The sequence below is a fragment of the Doryrhamphus excisus genome, chromosome 12 (assembly GCF_030265055.1).
Source record: "Doryrhamphus excisus isolate RoL2022-K1 chromosome 12, RoL_Dexc_1.0, whole genome shotgun sequence".
Taxonomy (NCBI): domain Eukaryota; kingdom Metazoa; phylum Chordata; class Actinopteri; order Syngnathiformes; family Syngnathidae; genus Doryrhamphus; species Doryrhamphus excisus.
The window spans coordinates 18,958,195-18,980,596 of NC_080477.1; the positions used below are offsets into that span (position 1 = coordinate 18,958,195).

At 39.2% G+C, this 22,402-nt stretch overlaps 1 protein-coding gene across 10 annotated transcripts in view; it reads left to right on the forward strand.

Moving 5' to 3' along the window:
• Positions 1 to 8,256: 8,256 nt before the first annotated feature.
• Positions 8,257 to 22,402, forward strand: part of celf6 (CUGBP Elav-like family member 6) — a 196,937-nt gene continuing 182,791 nt past the window's right edge. For 3 of the 10 annotated variants that reach the window (XR_009132243.1, XM_058089009.1, XM_058089014.1), the window contains exons 1-2: positions 8,258 to 8,583; positions 20,287 to 20,369. Coding sequence is in view for 9 of the 10 variants with exons in the window: in XM_058089009.1 (XP_057944992.1) it covers positions 8,334 to 8,583; positions 20,287 to 20,369 (333 nt within the window). In the remaining variant the exon portion in view is untranslated. Of the gene's footprint in view, positions 8,584 to 20,286; positions 20,370 to 22,402 lie in introns of all 10 variants that reach the window. The other 7 variants (XM_058089008.1, XM_058089007.1, XM_058089011.1 and 4 more) reach the window with 3 other exon arrangements.

The window sequence follows — 22,402 nt, forward strand, 5'->3', positions numbered from 1 at the left end:
GAGGAAGTATCACGGTAATTGTTAGACTGCCGAGAAGCATTCACACTAACAACATAAACTTTTCAACAAAATTCTGACATTCTCCTAGAGCTTTTCTTACTGCCACTCGTACATTCATGCACACACATATAGCGCTGCTGCCCCAAACAACAGAGGAAGTATCACGGTAATTGTTAGACTGCCGAGAAGCATTCACACTAACAACATAAACTTTTCAACAACATTCCCACATTCTCCTAGAGCTTTTCTTCCTGCCACTCACACATGCGTGCACACACATATAGCGCTGCTGCCCCAAACAACAGAGGAAGTATCACGGTAATTGTTAGACTGCCGAGAAGCATTCACACTAACAACATAAACTTTTCAACAACATCCCCACATTCTCCTCGAGCTTTTCTTCCTGCCACTCGCACATGCATGCACACACATATAGCGCTGTTGCCCCAACAACAGAGGAATTATGATGGTAATTGTTAGACTGCCGAGAAGCATTCACACTAACAACATAAACTTTTCAACAACATTCCCACATGTCCCGTAACTTTATATTTTTAGTGACAATTTTCCCATTGAAAATGAATGGACAATTTCAATGTTGCCCCCTAGTGGTGACAATTCCTTTTACATTTAACATTAACTACAACATTCGGCTTCTTCTGTGCACGATTAAATGGCTCAGGTTGTAGATTTGGTCACCTCCCAAAAGTGATGGTTGCGGGCTCAATCATCAGTCAGTGACTGGATAGCACAAACCAGAATTCTCTCTATGCACTCTTTCTATGACCAATCACAACAGACTGGGCGTGCCTGGAGGCGGGCCGTGGGTGGAATACATTAAAACAGAAAGTTTTCACAGGAATCACAAAACCCAAGGAAATCAAACTGAATAGGTGCTGAATCTGGAAGAACTAGAACAATTTCCGTGCTGGTTATTGTGTGTAGCTGCTCTATAGGAGTCCACAACTCAATACAAAGGACCCAAAAATAATTAGCCTAAAAAAATGAAAAAAAACATGATGATGATTTTGGTTTTTCTTCTGTCCTAAGAATAATTTAAGGAAGATTATACATTGGAGTGGAGTGTGGGACTGTTTAAAAAAAAAACCTCAGCATTGACGAGAGGGTAAGTTGAACCTACCCCTACCTACCCTGTAAAAATTCAACACTAAACACTGCACTTTTAAAGTTGTTTTTGCTACAGTGCATCTTTTCATTCCACCAAGACATGCTTCCTGTAAAATAACCGATAAATTGCACTTTTATTCAATCTTAATCTCTCTATCTTTTTGGAAAATTTGATGGATAAAAACAAGTCAGATGTGTTGCAAATAACAGTAAAGCCATGAAGGAAAGCCCAATATCAGTGACTTTGAAACAATTGTATCACATCCCCAATATATTACATAACAATCCACTGAGGTATTCCTGATGTGGCTTTTGTTTTTTATGCTTTTATAAAGCATGCTAAGTTTACGTCTATGAAGACAAAAAAAAGCAGTGGGTATTTTTCAAATCTATATCAGGGGAATTGGACGTTGACAGAAAAATGCCATCAGTTTTTTTTTTTTTTTGCAACATCAGCCTGAGGGAAGGAAGGTTTGGAGATTGGGATTGTAAAAGCAGAAGACATCAAACGCAATAGTGGGCCTGCCTCGTTTTGATTGACTGGTACAGCATTACAAATATTCAGTTGTTTAGATTAAGGATGCTATGATTTTTGCTGCAAATTGCGAGAGAAAGAGTGAAATTGGCTGATCCCGATCACAGGGATTAACTGTAAATTTTTCCAATATATTTATGATGAGTGTTATTGGCCAGGGGTGACATGTAAGGGGGGAAATGTTAGGACAATCCAAATCCACGGACTGCCTGGGGGTCTACCCTCAACTTCACTACTTTCTCCCATCCATGTCCCAACCATCTCAGTCTGGCCTCTCTGACTTTATCTCCAAGGAGTCTAACATGTAATGTCCCTCTGATGTACTCTAGTACCTGATCCTATCCATCCCGGTCACTCCCAATGAGAATCTCAGCATCCCTATCTCTGCTACCTCCAGTTCTGCTTCCTGTTTTTTCCTCAGTGGCACTGTCTCAAAACCAAACATCATGGCTGGCATCACCACAGTTTTGTATACCTTTCCTTTCATTTTGGTGAGCTGTGAGTAGAATAAATTAAAACAAACCGTTTTCGTGGGAAGCACAAATCCAAGGAAATACAACTGGAATAGGTGCAGATTCTGGAAGATCTAGAACGTTTTCTGTGCTGGTTATTGTGTGTAGCTGCTCTACAGGAGTCCACAACTCAATACAAAGGGCCGAAAAATTCAGTGAGTGGAACACATTAAAACAGACCGTTTTTGCAGGAAGCACGAAGTCCAAGGCAATATATCCGAATAGGTGCAGATTCTGGAAGAACTAGAAAGCTTTATGTGCTGGTTATTGTGTGTAGCTGCTCTATAGGAGTCCACAACAAAGGGCCGGGAAATGACCATGATAGGTCCCCTTTAATACTGTATGAAATTATTTTAACATTATTATAAAAATACATGAAATACATAAAACACTTAATAAGTTGCTTTATAAAAAATAAAACGCATCGTAGAAATAAAGGCTTGAAAGAACACCTCGCCTCCTCTGTGTCTTGTTATTGACAAAAACACAAACATGGCAGCTAGAGCAACAAGGACACCACCTCAGGGTTTTGCCATGAGTTATTTCTTGAATTCAATTGTGCTTTTGACCTCCTTGTTTTCTTTTGACCACAGCTGCAAAATAACCCAAAATGGAGCCAAAGAAAGTTGCCAACATGTTGACAAAAAAGGTGAAAAAAAAATACATATCAAGGCAACAATTGGTGTAAATATTAGATTAAGCTAACTGCAGTTAAGCTGCATGACCAACACTATTTTTTTTACACTTGATTAGTAAAGCCAACGTACAACCGATGTTGCGCACCAACCTCCACATATCAAACTTCACATTTACATACACAAATCCAAACTATGAGTCCGCAGTCAGCGGAGGATTGTACATTCGTATTTTGGGATTCATTAGCAGCCAGAACACAGATGACTCACTGTGATCCGCTGACCTCTCATTTGTTTTTATCTCTTTTCCTTTATTCCACCTTGCATCACTACAGTGGTGCGCTTCATTATTATTCACCAGAACATGAGCAATACACCACACAGAGCATCCATAGGGGAACGATATATAAAGAGGGGGAAAACATCCAAAAAAAACAAAGAAAACAAGCAAGTTCCTTTTTGAAAAACATACAACAATCACTTCTACCCTAGAAGCAACAACAACAAATAAGCAAATGACATGTTCTGAAATTGTTCTAAGAGAAAATAATGGCATCTGAGTGGGAAGATATTCATCTAGCAGGCATCGTATGAGCACCTTCCCTCCGGCTATGACACACACTTACACAAATACTGTCACACTTGATAGTGTCCGTGTAGTGAATATCAATTATTGCTACCCTTTTTTCGGACCCACAAAATGTTAACACACAAACACGTTCTACCCGTCCCACTCCATATTTCCACTTTAACAGTGTAATGAAAACACAGAGGAAAGGAATTATGCATGAAAAGTGCAAATAATGTTGGTGTGACGTGACTATAATTCACTTCGGCAGTGTTGGGAGTGATTCTATTAATAACAAACAACAAAGTACAACATGGATGACTTTGCCGTAGTTAGTATATGAGGCTCAGAGCTAACTGCTACATTTGAATATTTCGAGTATTTGCCTGTCACGACTGCTGGTCGATAATGTTGGTACCAAATATTGCATAATAATTGATATTATCGGCAACATTTTTCGAGACCACTTTTTCATTATTATTATTTTTCATTATTATTATGATTATCATTATTATTATTATTTTTCATTATTATTATTATCATTATTATTATTATTGTTGTCATGAGAGGTGTGAATCACATTTGAACCACTACATCAGGGGTGGCGAAAATTACGGCACGGGGGCCACATGCGGCCCGTCAAGCGTTTGAATCGGGCCCGCCAGTTGCTTTCTCAGTATTTAAAATTTTAACATTCAACAACTGGCAACACAATTTGTAAGTTGGATGTCTTATTCAGAAAAAAACTAAACTAAACTGTAAAATTAAATTTCATAGATTGCTGTGCTCAGAATTTTGAAGTGCTCCTGAAAAAAGTAACATGAGAACATACAGCTGATAGAACGACATTTTTACAGATAAAACTAGATAAATAATTCAATGCGGACTATTCGAATTATAAGCATATGTTAAATATATGTTAATGTTAATATGTTAATATATTTGTTAACTAAAAGCGGCCCGCGAGTCAAAAAGTTTACCCACCCCTGCACTACATAGTACTCAGGTATAGCGTAATTTGTGTGAAACGCATTAGCTTGACACAGAAGCCCATTTCAGCCATTTTTTAAAATTAATTATATGGTTTAATAATATCAGTACAACATGTCAAATGCAAAAAACTTTCTCAAGTGTATTTAACAATGTCAAGAACTTTTAAATACAATACATTCATCACAGAAACAATATGTTTGTGACATGTAATTTGTACTGTCTGTCAAACATTTGTAGCATTTCCTGAAATGCTGTTTTTTTTCTCACTTTGAATGATTGCATTTATTTTCCAGTGTAGTGAGCGACACCGTGTGTGCACGCACATCATTTTGTGCTGTTTTGTTTGTATTTTCTTTGCCCACCAAATGCGTTTTATTTACATTGAACCATATAAATAAGTAAGCATTAATGTGATATTCGACTATTTTGGGGCATCTGCAAGAATATTTAATGATTTTTGATGACAGATATGAATTTAGCCATATGTTTATGGTAGTACCCGATGGTACGTGTCTGCTGTAATTTTCTGTTCATTAATCATACATACATATTAATTATAATTAAAGCTGAATTTTTCTTCAACTATGACTAATGTGCTTTGAAGTCCATGTCAATATAATACCACTGAAACCTTCAATGACAAAGAATAGATGGTGCTTTATTCAAAAGGTGCGACATCCCAACGCTCTATAAGGTAGCATCAGCCCTCATTAGCGGCATTCTTAATTGACTATAGTGACACGCAATCAATTACTGATACATGATATGATGCCATCACATCAAACTTAATTACCCACATCAGCACAAGGCTCACTGCCCCTCGTATTGACGCCGCAGTGAGCCTCCACACTCCCGACTGGATTCATTATTAGAAGCTCTCGCACTGAATTGAGAGGCCGCATATGCCTGTTGCTATGCATGCATGAAAGTTCAGAACCATGGACAGCAACATGGAGATTTCAATCAGTGTTTCCACCACAAATCAGTACTGAGTCACATGATATTTACCTTGTAGGGTATTTTGATTCAGAGCTTTTGTACACGGCTAAGCTTCAAGATCAAAGGTTAAAGGAACAGACACAAAAAAATTTAATAATTCCAACAAATTTTGAGCTGATGTTGTGTGTTTCGCTAATGATGTAGACTAAAGTTGACCTGAAAGGAGTGTTTAAGTCAGGGGTGGGCAAACTTTTTAACTCGCGGGCCGCATTGATATGACAAAATTTACGGGGGGGGGGGGGGGGGGGGCAAACTATATATTTTACACGTAACAGTCCACCTGGTATTATTGTATCTGTAAAATTGTCATGCAATCTGCTATTATTATTTATGATTTTATATTTATATCTAAATATTTTAAAAATAATAAAATATTATAATAATTACAATAAAATGAAAATAATAATTATTATATTATTATTATGTAAAATATGCAAATATAACAATAATATTATATATAATTAATATAATAATTAGCATTAATATAATAATTACAATAATCATAATAGTTCTAATAATAATTGTAATAATCTAATAATAATACTTATTATTATTATTATTATTATTATTATTATTATTATTATTATTATTATTATAATAATTATTATTATTATGTGCTTGTGTCCCTTTTTTCAGGAGCACTTTGTAAACAACAGACCATGTCAAAAAACGAAATTGATAAAACCATCAAAAGGTTGGCTCAGGCCATGATGCCAGGTTGTATGTTGAGTTTAAATGAAATACTTTGGAAAGATTGGGCGGGCCGTATTCAAACACTTGGCGGGCCGGATGTGGCCCCCGGCCCACCCCTGGTTTAAGTTCAAAAATCTATCTTGTACAAACCCCATTGAGTGATACCTCAAATTAAAAGTATTAATGTCGTCTTTCTATACCCGCCCTTACTTTGGCAACATAGCTTACTATGATAGCACAATTCCCCAAAAATAATAATTTTCCTGTTCGAAAATGCCAACCAATCTCCACCACTTAGTCAACTAAAAAAAAATCAAAAGAAAATGTCGGTAACTCAATCTTTGTGAAGCATGAGTTGGGACACCACAGACAGATTACAGTCAGAAATTTCTTTAATCATCTAAATTATATGTGTGTGTGTTTACAGAATGCAAGTCAGTATCTGTCTCCTTCCTTCTTCTTAATAAGGAGTGTGCCGATGGCTGATGATGCGTTCAGGCACAGTGCCTGTTTAAGAAGGCGAGAAACACGACTGAATTCCAAAAAGAAGGCATAGCAAAGTACAAAGGCAGCGACTGTAAGAATAGGATTGTAATGCAAAAGTACTGTATATAATGTTTCTTGATTTGGTTTTCATATGTTTTGGCTTTGGTCTGACCTTTTGGAATGAACTAATGACTAAAACCAAGGTTCCAACGTATGTCTTCTAATGATGACGTAATGACCGAAGCACACAATTTGATGGTCATAAACTACACACAGGCTGGACATGCTAGTAAAGATTAAGTACAATTACAAGCTTTTTTTTTTTTTTTTAGATTGTAAAACGTGATGACCCCTCTCCCCGGGGATCCATGTTAACGTCAGATTATCTGGTGGTTGTGTGTCCCCAAGCACCGTGATCCTAAATGTGATGCTCTTTCACAACTTTATCTGCAACCCTCCAGGGATGTTATTTACGAGCTAACCTTGCACTCTGACTCCTGAAGAGGTCAAACACGTCCGTCAGTCTGTCTCCCTCTGTGGGGTGTTAAGCGCAACAATGGCTGTGCCACACATGACCTTTGACTTTGTTTTTTTTGTGTGTGTCCACTGATTTGACTCAATTAGTCTGTTGAGAAGTGACCTGTCTTTAATAGAAAATATATATTATCACATATCCATCATAACGTATACGCAAGGTAGATTTATCAACACTGAGGAGGCTTTATTTTGTATAGTTTGGTTTTCTATGCCGCTTATTCTCATTAGGGTCACAGGAGTATGCTGGAGCAATGCTGGAGCCTATCACAGATGACTTTACACCCGGAGAAAACCCACGCATGCACGGTGAGAACATGCAAACTCCACACAGAGATGGCCGAGGGTGGAATTGAACTCAGGTCTCTTAGCTTAATGGCCTACGCGCTAACCACTCCATCGCCACACAGCCTTGTTCAATTAATATAACACATACAAATAAAACAAAGACCAAAAATGCAAAGTGCAACTGGAAATTGCCTAAATGTGCGAGTGTGAATGGTGTGTTGAATAAAGACATTAAGTAGTTGAAAACAAGACAAACGTCAAACAAGTAGTTGTTATTCATTCATTCATTTTTTTTTGCTGGAGCCTATCCCAGCTGTCTTCGGGCGAGAGAGGCGGAGTTACACCCTGGACTGGTGGCCAGCCAATCACAGGGCACATATAGACAAACAACCATTCACACTCACATTCATACCTATGGACAATTTGGAGTCGCCAATTAACTTAACATTTAGGTTCATGTTTAAGGTTAAAAAGAAGTTTTGAAAAAAGTCTGTAAAAATATATATGCTAAAAATACCTTATGGTATACAATATTGCTTTTATGCTTCATAAATAATCTGATATATCCTGAACACACATGCATTTCCACCAAATTACATTCATCACGTGACAGGTACGGTCGCCGTATTAAGCACCCAATGTGTGCAAAAACACGCCCCCTTACTACACAAACCACACCCCCTTTTAGGACCCCACTTCCTGCTTTCCCATTTGCTCGCGGCAGGCGCTAGTTATATGCAAATGAGATGATGGGTGGCCGGGGTCTGTTAGTAAAACTGACGTCACAAGGGAAGAAGAGAAAAAGGGAGAGAGGAGAGTAAGAGGGAGGGGGGAGAGGAAAGGGGAGGGGCCGACTCCGAGAGAGAGAGAGAGAGAGAGAGAGAGCGAGAGAGAGAGAGAGAGAGAGACAGAGAAAGAGAGAGAGAGAGAGCCGAGCCCCGCCGGCGGCCCATTGAGGAAAGATGGCCACAGTCAGTGCAAACGGAGTGCAGCAGGAGAATGGATTCAGCACCACGAACAGCGGCGGCAGGATGAACGGGCTCAGCCTCGGCCAGAACACCATCCCCATGAAGGACCACGACGCCATCAAGCTCTTCATCGGCCAGATCCCCCGCAACCTGGAGGAAAAGGACCTGAAACCGCTCTTTGAGGAATTTGGCAAGATATACGAACTCACGGTACTGAAAGACAGGTTTACCGGGATGCATAAAGGTTGGTTGGGGCTTTTTAATTATTCTTTCTCATCTTTATAAGTGTGTAAAAGAGGCAGGATTAACATGAAACAGTGACCTATTTTTGTGTTTTTGGGACCGGAGGGGGGCGGACCTAACTATTTTAACACGTGGATGTGTTCCGCGCCTGTTAATTGCATGAGCGCATCCACGTGAAGACAGCTACTACACGCCTTTGTGCATGCATGTGTGTGTGTGTGTGTGTGTGTGTGTTTACATTGACAATCATGAGCGTGGAAGGGGGCGGGACGCTGCTGCAGCTTCACAACAATTTTTTTTTTCTCCCCTCTACACACGCACGCCACACACAATGTTCCAAAATGGATGTTTTGGCATTCATGTTTCACCTATTAGGATGCGTTCAAGTGTCATCCGGTACTTTTTACAATGTAAAAACAACATATTTAGTGTTTTTTTTTTTTGTTTTACGTCCACTATATGATATTTTTGTCATGGGACATATACATAAAGTCATTATTTGGGTATCTTTCATGACATATTAGTTGATGTAAATCAATATTTCCAACTACATTTTTTTCAGATTACTATCTTATATTTGACAAAAATGTTCCAAAATGGATGTTTTGGCATTCATGTTTCACCTATTAAGATGCGTTCAAGTGTCATACGGTACTTTTTAAATTGTAAAAACAACACATTTTGTGTGCACTTTTGTTTTAAGTCCACTATATGATATTTTTGTCATGGGACATATACATAAAGTCATTATTTGGGTATCTTTCATGACATATTAGTTGATGTAAATCAATATTTCCAACCTGCTGGTATTAAATAAATATCTTATTTTCAGATTACTATCTTAGATTTGACAAAAATGTTCCAAAATGGATGTTTTGACATTCATGTTTCACCTATTAGGATGCGTTCAAGTGTCATCCGGTACTTTTTATTTCATTTAGTGTGCACTTTTGTTTTACGTCCACTATATTATATTTTTGTCATGGGACATATACATAAAGTCATTATTTGGGTATCTTTCATGACATATTAGTTGATGTAAATCAATATTTCCAACCTGCTGGTATTAAATAAATATCTTATTTTCAGATTACTATCTTAAATTTGACAAAAATGTTCCAAAATGGATGTTTTGGCATTCATGTTTCACCTATTAGGATGCGTTCAAGTGTCATTTGGTACTTTTTGAAATGTAAAAACAACACATTTAGTGTGCACTTTTGTTTTACGTCCACTATATGATATTTTTTGTCATGGGACATATCCATAAAGTCATTATTTGGGTATCTTTCATGACATATTAGTTGATGTAAATCAATATTTCCAACCTGCTGGTATTAAATAAATATCTTATTTTCAGATTACTATCTTAGATTTGACAAAAAGCTTCTAAAATATACTTCTAAAGAGCGTACCGAGAACCGTCTCTTCAACCGGATGACAGCGTTCACACTTAAAACAAACAAAGCGTACCAGCACAGCAAACACACCAGAGTTTGTTTTAACAGAACCACACAACTGTAAACGCACCCTTGTGTGTGTGTGACGTACACGGCAGCTGCACGGTATTGTAGTGGTGCTGCATGGGCGGGCTGCAGTCAGGAAGTAGGAGAGCATTCAGGACGATTATTATAATAATAATAATGATAATAAAAGAGGCTCTCTGCTATCCGGTGTAAGTGTGTTCTCCATACTCCTCATTGCCCCCCCCCATCCCACTCCCCATCCCTGCAATGCCACCCTGGACCAAGACATCAGTAATCACCTTGCAATTATGGCGACAAGCTGCTGATTACAAGAGATCGATCACTTCTTAATGATAGTTATAAGCAAAGAGTGAGGATGAGAGACTTGTTTTTTTTTTCAAGGCACAAAGAGCCATTAAGTCCAAAGTCCATTAGGCGGAACTTTAATTGCTTTCTGCACCCCCCCCCCTCTATACGTTTAAGGCACGTACCATGTATAGTCACACATGAGAGTTCATCGTTTTTTAGACATGTTGCAAGACATTATTCATGCATTTTCATTTTAATTTATAACACTATTGTTTTTTTTTCTTGATTAGAAAATAATAATATGTAAAGGAAATTAAACTATCAGTAACAACTGGTGAGATGGAAGGCCTTCTCATCTGTTTCTTCCTACTGCTTTTTGGACATGTTGTATGTTGTATTATAAACATGTGATGTACTTCAATGTAACTTGCTGAGCACATAGAATGAAATAATAATAATAATAATAATAATAAATGTTATTTGTATAGCGCTTTTCAGAGTACTCAAAGACGAAAAATAAATAAAAATAGAGTTGAGTAAGAACATACAATATCCAAACATTCATTCAGAGCTAAAGACAAGGCTAAAAAACGGGGCGGGGCGCAGCAGTCGGGTATAAAAAGTTAGACATTAAAAATTGATATTAAACTAAAACTAAATAAACTAAACCACTCAAATTTCCAGCTTTTCCAACCAGTAAAGCTGCAGCAAATATGATTTTTACATGCACGGTGTATGAATGTCATTATTCCATCCATCTATTTTCTATACATTAAAATTAAAATTAAAATTAAAATTAAAATTAAAATTAAAATTAAAATTAAAATTAAAATTAAAATTAAAATTAAAATTAAAATTAAAATTAAAATTAAAATTAAAATTAACACTTAAATTATATTAGGAAAGTAGGAAGTGAACAAATGTAACAGTTACTGATTGTAATTAAAATTAAAATTAAAATTAAAATTAAAATTAAAATTAAAATTAAAATTAAAATTAAAATTAAAATTAAAATTAAAATTAAAATTAAAATTAAAATTAAAATTAAAATTCATTTTCTACCGCTTTTCCTCACACGGGGGTGCTGGAGCCTATCCCAGCTGGCTTGGAGCAAGAGGCGGGGTATACCCTTGGCTGGTTGAATGCTATTATTGTGTTTATTCAATTAAAAAATATGTTATTATGAAAATAAAAAAATAACAAAAATAGAAGGGAAATAAACTTTTATGTACAGCAATGTTATATTTTTGTTTTAATCACCAAACTGGAAAATAAAAAAAATATTGTGACTAATAATGTATTTTCTTATTGTCACTGTTAGGCCTTTTATTTAACTGAATTATGTTAAATTATACTAGTATAATAGTCTCATACTGGTTTTTCTTTATTAGATTATAAATGATGATTGGCTGGTAGATATCACATGATCCACGTTACCAAATATGGTTCCTCGTACAAGCATTAAATTCTCAATCCTCCCCCCAGTTATCACAGCCAGTCAAATTATGTATGATATGTAAGTCAACGGCTACAGTTCATGATCTTATTGATCGTAGCGAGTAGAGCGCTGGCTGCGATGAGCTCAGCTGAAGCAGCCTTGAACAATCCGTCCCGGGCCCCCACCTTCCTCAAAACACCGCCCCTCCCCTCCCCACGCCACCTGTTCCACCGGCCAACCAGCCGCCGGCGCTCAACCTCTTTTCCCCGTCGTGATCGATTAAAAACAATATCCCCCATGTTGCCGTTGTTTACGCCTGTCCTCTCGACCATCCTCTGAATGTCAACACAGAAGGAGGTGGTCTGACTCGGAAAGATGGATAATCCTGTTCCAGGATTCCGCTGGTTCCGCCTGCCCCAAGCCGCTCTGATGCATATATGCGTTTGACATTCAAAGTCACTTTACTTTTAATAAGATTTGACCAATGCATTACAGGGATGAGTTTTTTTTTTTTTGCTCATGTAAAGCATGTCCCTGCTGCAGTGTCATGTGATGGCTGCAGGAAGCAACAAGAGCAAAGAAATGGGATTAGTCTCATTAAGGAAAACCAAAGCAGGTGAAGTGAATCAGCAGCCCCCAAGGGTGGGGCCCCTCTCCCCGCTCAGGGACAGACACAACCTGTTGTCAGGCAAAAGAACGACCACTTGTAGAAAATGTAAAAGAGGCTTAGTTCTTGTTTGAGGCTACTTCCTTGCCTCTGTCGCTAAAGAGGTTTAGCTGGTCTTCTTTGATGCATGAAGAGCAAGGTTCTAGACCTGTATAAATTTCCATGACATGACTTGACTAACCTGTACATAGATCTATGGGGTCCCTTTACTGGGATACCTCATCATCTGATCGCCTGATTCTGTGCAGCAAGGCCGGATTTACTGACTCTTATGGCTTGATACGGCAATTATGCAGGTTTTCTGTCACTCCCTACTTATGGTAATGGTAATGGTTTTATTTCATTTCAACATCAGATTACAATTGAGTGCATCACATAATCAGTTCACAGTTCCACATGTCCAAAAAGGAGTAGGAAGAAGCAAAGCTTATTAAATCCTACCCCTCCATCTGGTACTTTTACAATCAGTAACTGTTACATTTGTTCACTTCCTGCTTTCCTAATGTAATTTTAATTTTAATTTTAATTTTAATTTTAATTTTAATTTTAATTTTAATTTTAATTTTAATTTTAATTTTAATTTTAATTTTAATTTTAATTTTAATTTTAATTTTAATTTTAATTTTAATTTTAATTTTAATTTTAATTTTAATTTTAATTTTAATTTTAATTTTAATTTTAATTTTAATTTTAGGCAGCACGGCGGTAGAGTCACAGCTAGGAGACCATTGGCGACTCCAAATTGTCCATAGGTATGAATGTGAGTGTGAATGGTTGTTTGTCTATATGTGCCCTGTGATTGGCTGGCGACCAGTCCAAGGTGTACCCCGCCTCTCGCCCAAAGACAGCTGGGATAGGCTCCAGCACCTCCCGTGTGAGGAAAAGTGGTAGAAAAATGAATTTTAATTTTAATTTTAATTTTAATTTTAATTTTAATTTTAATTTTAATTTTAATTTTAATTTTAATTTTAATTTTAATTTTAATTTTAATTTTAATTTTAATTTTAATTTTAATTTTAATTTTAATTTTAATTTTAATTTATTTTGATTTTAATTGCTTTATTTTATTTAATTAATTAAGTAAATAATTACTTTATTTTAATTATATTAAAATACAAATTTTTATTAGATTATATATATATATTAATTATAATTATATTATTTTAATTTTAATTTTTTGTCATGTACCAAAGTACAAGGTGATATGACCATCCAATGACATAATGGGTACCATAGTAAGTGTCAATATAGTGATATATATAGCACATCATGACTGGTTCAAGACTCTTCATCCTTGTATTTAGTAAACATCAACTGCTTGTATTGTTTCTTGAATTAACTCATCATTGTGCATTGTTTGAGGGTCTCACTCAATCCATTCCATAGTTTGATTCCACACCTACCTAATGTAGTGTCCACGGACGTGGCTGTTTATTTACCAGCGGTTGTAAAACAATATTATTGTCAGGTAGCTGCAAACAGCCCACAGTCGTCATGCGGGGGTGGAAGGGAAGGTTGACTTGACAGTCTGTGTGCGAGGTGCAGCCAGGTTGCGCTGTTTAACATCCATCATTTTGGCCGTGCACTACATTATCATAACACTTAGTGTCAGCGCCAGGAGCCTGCACGCCGCTCAGACATGCTGACTGATGGCGGGGGGGCAAATACTTCGTTTGAGTAGCGTTATTTATCAATCCGTCTAGGATCGCTGGGAGGAGACGAACCGCACAGCAAAGGAGGAGCAGATAGAAGGAGTTTTTGTGTCCTCATCCATTGTGCGCTCGTATCACAGGGAGGGTCCATTGCAGGCTATTAATAGAAGAGGACATGAAACCCTGACATTAATACAAAAATCTCCTTTCATATGTGACATGGAATTGCTCTGTGGAAGTTTCAGAGAGTGACAGACTCACGTTAAAGCACCGGCGTGTTGATTGACAGGTCATGTATGTTGCGGTCGTGTGAACTGTGTTTGAACCAGACTGCTAGAGTTAGCGCCTGGAACAGCTTGTTCTTGACGGATGGATGTACAGATGCTCCGCAGGCGACGCAAACGTCTGGATCTCAGCGGTCACGACAGCTTCAGTTGCCATTTTTAGATGCACTATACACAGTATGGACTGTATATGCAGATATATTTAAAATAATCTCCATTTTGAACTTGTTAGTCGTACCTGAAATGGGAATTCCATGCTTGTAATTGTTACATTATTGAGGTATAATGATGAAACCTGACAGGATTATTATGGGGTTTTTTTGAGAGGCACTGATATTAACTGTATTTGCATTCTGCATACGATTTGCAATGGTGATGTGCTGTTTGAAAAACACAGACACAATTTCTCCTACATAGATAATAGTGCTGAAGTCCATTCACATTGGAGTTAGTTAGCATGGAAAATACCTTCCATGTGGTACTTTTACAATCACTAAATCTTACATTTGTTCACTTCCTGCTTTCTTAATATATTTTAATTTTAATTTTAATTTTAATTTTAATTTTAATTTTAATTTTAATTTTAATTTTAATTTTAATTTTAATTTTAATTTTAATTTTAATTTTAATTTTAATTTTAATTTTAATTTTAATTTTAATTTTAATTTTAATTTTAATTTTAATTTTAATTTTAATTTTATCGGAATTCCATGGTTGTAATTGTTACATTATTGAGGTATAATGATGAAACCTGACAGGAATATTATGTTTGTTTGTTTTTTGAGAGGCACTGATATTAACTGTATTTACATTCTGCATACGATTTGCAATGGTGATGTGCTTTTTGAAAAACACAGACACAATTTCTCCTACATAGATAATAGTGCTGAAGTCCAGACACATTGGAGTTAGTTAGCATGGAAAATACCTTGAACCCCTCCGGTTTTAGCTTCTAACACAAAGTAGCTGCAAAGCATGATGTTAAGCTTTAATTATGGGGGCCAAATTATTCCATGTGAATAAAATGTTAACTTAATTATGTCGTGATATCAAAAATCATGTGGTGTCCAATCATCATGATTGTTATCACTGACATATTTTGCTCAGCGCAAAGTTTTATTATATATATATATACTACTTTATACTAGTATACTACTTTTCATTTGACTGATTAGGACTGGTCGTCAACTTTACATTTTGACTTGTCAGGTTTTATTCAGCATCTTTGTTACATACATAGTATATCCCAAAAGTCCCCCCTTACATTTCTCAAACTCACATTTGTGATATATTGTAGGTGGCACCTAACAAAATGGCTCTGTGTCTTTTTCCAAGTTTGTTGCTTGGCAGAATTTGTGGGGCAGAATCATTCATTCATTCATTTTCTACCGCTTTTCCTCACAAGGGTCGCGGGGGGGGGGGTGCTGGAGCCTATCCCAGCTGTGTTCGGGCGTGAGGCGGGGTACACCCTCGCCAGCCAATCACAGGGCACATATAGACAAACAACCATTCACACTCACATTCATACCTATGGACAATTTGGAGTCGCTAATTAACCTAGCATGTTTTTGGAATATGAACATGCAAACTCCACACAGAGATGGCCGAGGGTGGAATTGAACCCTGGTCTCCTAGCTGTGAGGTCTGCACGCTAACCACTAGGCCGCCGTGCCGTTCCGGGGCATGCTGAGAGATCACGAGCAAAGACAGGAACAAATCTGCAAAAATGTCCCTTCCAAGCACTGAGGACCACAATTATGGACCAGTTTCTCCCGAAGACCATCAGTTGAATACCTCAACCATACAAAATATATGTTCTCATAGCTCCCATAAGCAGACATTTCCCATCAATTATTAAAGTTTCCAGTGTAATGAGATGTTGAGTTTGGCTGATATAAATGTACAAAGGCTCAGAATGAAGGATAAACAGTCACGCTGGTTGAAAAGAGGAAGTGGTGGCTTCCTGTGATGAGGAGGTTAAGTGGGGTGGTCGTGAAAAAAGACAATTTACTATTCCATAATTTCAGCGATGTCCAACAATTACATTTAAATGAAAAAGTAAAGTGCTTCCAACCCATTTTGTTGATTACTTTTCCAAACTTCCTTCCCTGACAGCTCGTTTTCTGAATGGAAAAAATACTTGGAGCACACAATGACACACATGCAAGCATTAAGAGTAATTGTGTTTCTCCTTTAAAGACACCAGCTGGCCTTAATTGGAAGGATTGCCATACAAAATTTGGGTAAAATGTTGAATTGATCTTATAACATTGTGCAGGTGTGTGTAATATTCAAGCTAAAATGTCATTGAATGTATTTACTTTATTAATTCATTCATTGTCTACCGCTTATCCTCACGAGAGTCGCGCGGGGTGCTGGAGCCTATCCCAGTTGTCTTCCGGCTAGAGGCGGGGTACACTCTGGACTGATTCACAATCACAGGGCTGCCGAGGTGCGACAACGCTGCCTGAGGAGCACGAGAGCCCAGAGGGAGGCTGACGTCATTGCAGCTATCTCAGGCAGATGCAATGCATTATGGGAAAACTTTAAAAGATTTATTTTTTCCATTGTAAACTCATATTGGTAAATTCGTTAATTTTCTAGTGCTTATCCTCACAAGGGTCGGGGGGGGGGTGCTGGAGCCTATCCCAGCTGTCTTCGGGCGAGGGGCGGAGTACACCCTGGACTGGTCGCCAGCTAATTACAAGGCTGCCGAGGTGCTACAGTGCTGCCTGAGGAGCATGAGAGCATGAGAGCCCAGAGGGAGGCTGACGTCATTGCAGCTCCCTCAGGCAGATGCAATGCATTATGGGAAAACTTTTGTTATTTTTTCCATTGTAAACTCATATTGGTACATTAGTTCATTTTCTACCGCCAGCCAATCACTGGGCACATATAGACAAACAACCATTCACACTCACATTCATACCTATGGACAATTAACCTAGCATGTTTTTGGAATGTGGGAGGAAACCGGAGTACCCGGAAAAATCCCCATGCATGCACGGGGAGAACATGCAAACTCCACACAGAGATGGCCGAGGGTGGAATTGAACTCTGGTCTCCGAGCTGTGAGGCATGCGCAATAACCACTCGACCACCATGCAGCTTATTTACTGTATTATTTTACTTTATTTCTGTATTATTATACAGTATTTTGTGGAGGTACTGTACAAATGTATAGCTATGTGAACACAATTGTTTGAATCCTGGTGCGCAACAAACAAGTTAACCCTTGTGCTAATGCTAATCAGGGAGTCACCTCATGGATCTGACACATGTTATTGCTCGGATATGATGGGAATATTTATAGGAATATTTGTTATTCCTAGGCTGAGTTCCCACGTGTCCTCTGGTTGTAACCTCTCTTTGCTTTCCCAATCATCTTATTATTGCAAGTGTTTGTCAAAGCAAACTACATGTGACATAAAAGCGCACTGGGACTCACATCCTCCCGGTGCTCCGACACTCCCTCCGGAGGCCTCACAGTCTTGTAATGTCAGGGAAGATGACGAGTGTTTCCCTCCCCCCCCTGGGGGCTCCCAAACTTTTCCGCTTTGCTAGTACGGCATGCCGTTTCATCAGCGTCGTGGAGGTGATTTTTCCTCCTGACTAAGTGCCTGCTAGCGGGTGAAGGTTGTCGTGAAAGGGAGCGCTCTTGGCCGGGAGCCAGTTGCTCGGCTTCAGGGGGTGACTATACGCCGTGAGCCGGGCTATCATCACTATGCGTGTGTTGTGCTCCGTCTTCTCCCGTGGGAATCCTTGGCAGCGGTTGTGACATGTAGTAATGGGAAATTATGCTGGACGGTGCAAAACCTAAGCTGAATGGGGTCACCCACTGTCAGCTGTGCACCCACAAAGACAACCCTGTGACGGGAAGCTGCCGCACGTTTGTTTGTTGCTCTTTTGTTTATCCGTACATTTTTACTTACTGCCTGGATCTTTTCCCGGGAAGAAATCTCCAGGGATCTAAGTTTCATCTTATAGCTGTTGTTTATTTATTTATTTATTTTATATATAATGACTCATGCGTTTCAAACAAGATAGAAACAAAGGGCAGAGCTATAAATAAAACCCATGCAAGACTTCTGATATGACTAACAGGGTCAAAATGAACCTAGCTGGAGAAATAGTCACTATGCTTCTAATTTGCTAACTTGTGAATATTCTCATTCATCCAGATCATTGTGTTCTCAGGGCTTTCAATCCATCGCAACTGGACGGTTCGGGCTGTCTTAGAAAATGTTACACTTCTCATTCTATGTGTAAGATCCAGTTTATTTATAAGGAGGAAGGAACATTACATTCAGATTTACATGAAAACAATGTGCCTTGTTTATTTGATAGAGGCTAAATGATTCCGTTTTTTTTTGATGAAAGGATAGCATTGGATATGGGATAAAAAGTGGCATCGCAGATTCCCCCCCCCCCCCCCCCCCCGCCCTCTCTGTTCATGGGTGGTTTCTCAACCTTAACGTAGATGCCTTCCAAACCATCTGTCTTTGTTGTCCAGAATGTGTACATTTTTCTCCTCAAAAGAGTTCTGTTTCTCTTTGAGACAGCCGAGTCTTGACCTGAAGTGTTATGATATGTGGCCGCTCAGTAGATGCTTGGTCCCCCCCCCCCCCCAAAAAAAAATCACTCTCTTTCTCAGTGCATACACCAGCATACACCAGATTGTATGCTTTGATAAAACCTAAAATCTAGATCAATTGATCTAGATCAATCGATTCTTCGATTCTGAGAGAAAGAATGAACTGGTCGCTAGCCAATCACATTTTCTAGTGCTTATCCTCACAAGGGTCGCGCGGGGGTGCTGGAGCCTATCCCAGCTGCCTTTGGGCGAGAAGCGGAGTACACCCTGGACTGATTGCCAGCCAATAACAGGGCTGCCTAGGTGCTACAATGCTACCTGAGGAGCACGAAAGCCCAGAGGGAGGCTGACGTCATTGCAGCTCCCTCAGGCAGGTGCTATGCATTATTGGAAAACTTTAAAAGATTTGTTATTTTTTCCATTGTAAACTCATATTGGTACATTTGTTCATTTTCTACCGCCAGCCAATCACAGGGCACATATAATAGACAAACAACCATTCACACTCACATTCATACCTATGGACAATTTGGAGTCGCTAAGTAACCTAGCATGTTTTTGGAATGTGGGAGGAAACCGGAGTACCCGGAGAAAACCCACGCATGCACGGGGAGAACATGCAAACTCCACACTGAGATGTCCGAAGGTGGAATCGAACTCACACTCTCCTAGCTGTGTGGCCTGCGCGCTAACCACTCGAACACCGTGCAGCCCCATTACGACTACAGTAGTGAAAAATGTGTCCTGTATACAGCTATGAGTATATGCATCAATCGTGTAATTGTATAGAACTTACTTTCACATAGTTTTATGGCAGGGGTCTCAAACACACGGCCCGCGGGCCAAATGTGGCCCGCAGGACACATATGTTGTTAACCTAGCATGTTTGCCAATCCCAATCGAATTAGGGAAAACATTATTTTCTATGGGAAAAAAACTGTCTAGTTTCGGTTTGTGACTGACCTTTTGGAACAAAGTAATAACGAAAACCGAAGTATCACCTTACGTATGAGATCGAACTTTGATGGGATGCGAAGGTAGCAAAAATAGCGGTAAAAATGTGGTGGTACTTGGTGTCAAAATACCTCAAATACTACAGTTTCTTTGACATTTTGGCCACTCATCCTGCATACTGCTCAGAACAAAATAAATTATATGCTATATTCATATGTAATGTATTAAGAATATTAAAAATATGATTTTTTTTTACATGCAGGAATCGCATCTTTGCAGCTTATACTTTAAAAATTGTCAAGTACTGTATGGAGGAATGACATCTTCCTCCTGTCTGCAGGATGTGCCTTTCTTACATACTGTGCCAGAGAATCAGCACTGAAAGCCCAGAGCGCCCTCCATGAACAGAAGACCCTGCCAGGGGTAAGTGTGTCCCCTTTTATCACCTCTTCATCTAACGCTGAAGCCCCCCCCCCCCCCCTCCCGTTAAGTCCCCCGCGGTTGGACATGTTGTCATGGCAACCTTCAGACACATCATCCTGTCACCTCCACACACATAAGTGGGAGTGGCCTATCTCACCTCGCGGTGTGTATTTTTACACAAGCGTTCCTTCATAAGAGCCGTCCTTCCCTTTCGTCCTCTCTGGCAATATGGCAGACACTAATTGCCTTGAGGAATCCCTCTCTCATTATCACATATAATCAAACAGTAAGTATAAACAATTATTTTAACCATGTATATCGCCATCTGCTGTTTTTTGTTCCAAATCTCGGCTGGATTGGTTGTTGTTTCCCTTACCTCCCACCCCCTTCGCCAAAGGCAAACAGGAAGAGGATAACTTTTTTCAATTCAAGTAATGGCTTTCTACAAAACGGTTCAGGTAAAAAAAAAAAAAAAAAAAAAAAAACGTGCCGAGTGCCGGCCCCTTAAAGCCGCCCCAGGAGGAGGCCCTCGATATGGGATGAGGCGTGAGCTTCTGAGTGGGACTGGCTCTCTCTCACATCAGGAGGAATTATCGAGGTGTGATTGAATTACGCCCCCCGGGTGCTAAAGGAGATGCTCCCCCCCTCCCCCCCTTCTTCTCCTCTACTTCCCAAGACACCTCTTCTCTGAGGTTTTAATCAGAGCCGCAAGATCTTAAACCCCCAGAGTGCTGCAGAAGTTCAAGACCCAAAGAGAATTGTGTGCAAAGACAGAGGCCAGAGGTGCTTGATGGACTAGGGGCTTTACTCTGCCCCTTAGTTTTTTTGGGTTAATCACATGTTTGCACTTCATTGCATATCATAGGTACTTCCGTGCGATGCCCGCCTCGCTGCGTGTCGCGGCGTTGTAATGACATGATTGTCATGATGGTTTCCTGTCTTTATTGGCCTCATGACGGGACATTCTTGTTTGTCTTCTATCTGGAAAGAGGTTAATGGCGTGCTCTGCTGGCTTTTGGGTAAACATTGGCCCCCATACAGAGCTCAGAGAGGGGTCAGTACTGCAATCTCGAGCAGGCTTAATAAAGACGTCCCGTCATTGTCGATGTGTGTGTGTGCAAAAAAATATGTCTCTAAGAATGGAGGACAAGAAGACTTCTAGACGTGCCTGATTGTTATTGTCATGCCCTGATGCTTGGAAATGCTCGGTGCTTCAGTGGTTTCTCCTTACCGAGCGTGATTGAGTCCACTTCTATGCGTGTGTCTCTGTGGTTGTCAGGCAACACAATAGTCCTTTTTTTCCCTGCGCCTGTCATTTACTGTTTTATGAAATGAAAATAACCAGCAATGCGTTGCTTTCTGGTTGGGTTGTCTGCCATGGAGGTTGAAGTCCTTTTACCGACTGCATTTTTCCCTTTGTGCTGCTCTGTATGAATAACAATAACAATCATATCCTGTCATGAAAGCAATTATTTTGGGATTTGATTTATTATATAGGCTGCACGGTGGATGAGTGGTTAGCGCACAGGCCACACAGCTAGGAGACCCGAGTTCAATTCCGCCACTCCGGTTTCCTACCACATTCCAAAAACGTGCTAGGTTAATTGCCGACTCCAAATTGTCCATAGGTATGAATGTGAGTGTGAATGGTTGTTTGTCTATATGTGCCCTGTGATTGGCTGGCGACCAGTCCAGGGTGTACCCCGCCTCTTGCCCGAAGACAGCTGGGATAGGCTCCAGCACCCGCCGTCACACTCTTGAAGATAAAAAATGAATGAATGAACGAACTATTAGCTTAGTTATCAATGAAATCTAGTGGCAGGAAGTGTATTTGTTACCTGGGCTTACCTGGCCACACGTATCAAAAAACTAAACAGTAACGATATTAAAAAAAATATATATTTATTTCTATACTATATAAGAGGGTTTTGAACCGTCCCCCACTGGTCGCCAGCCAATCACAGGGCTACCGAAGTGCTACAATGCTGCCTGAGGAGCATGAGAGACCGGTGGGAGGCTGACGTCATTGCAGC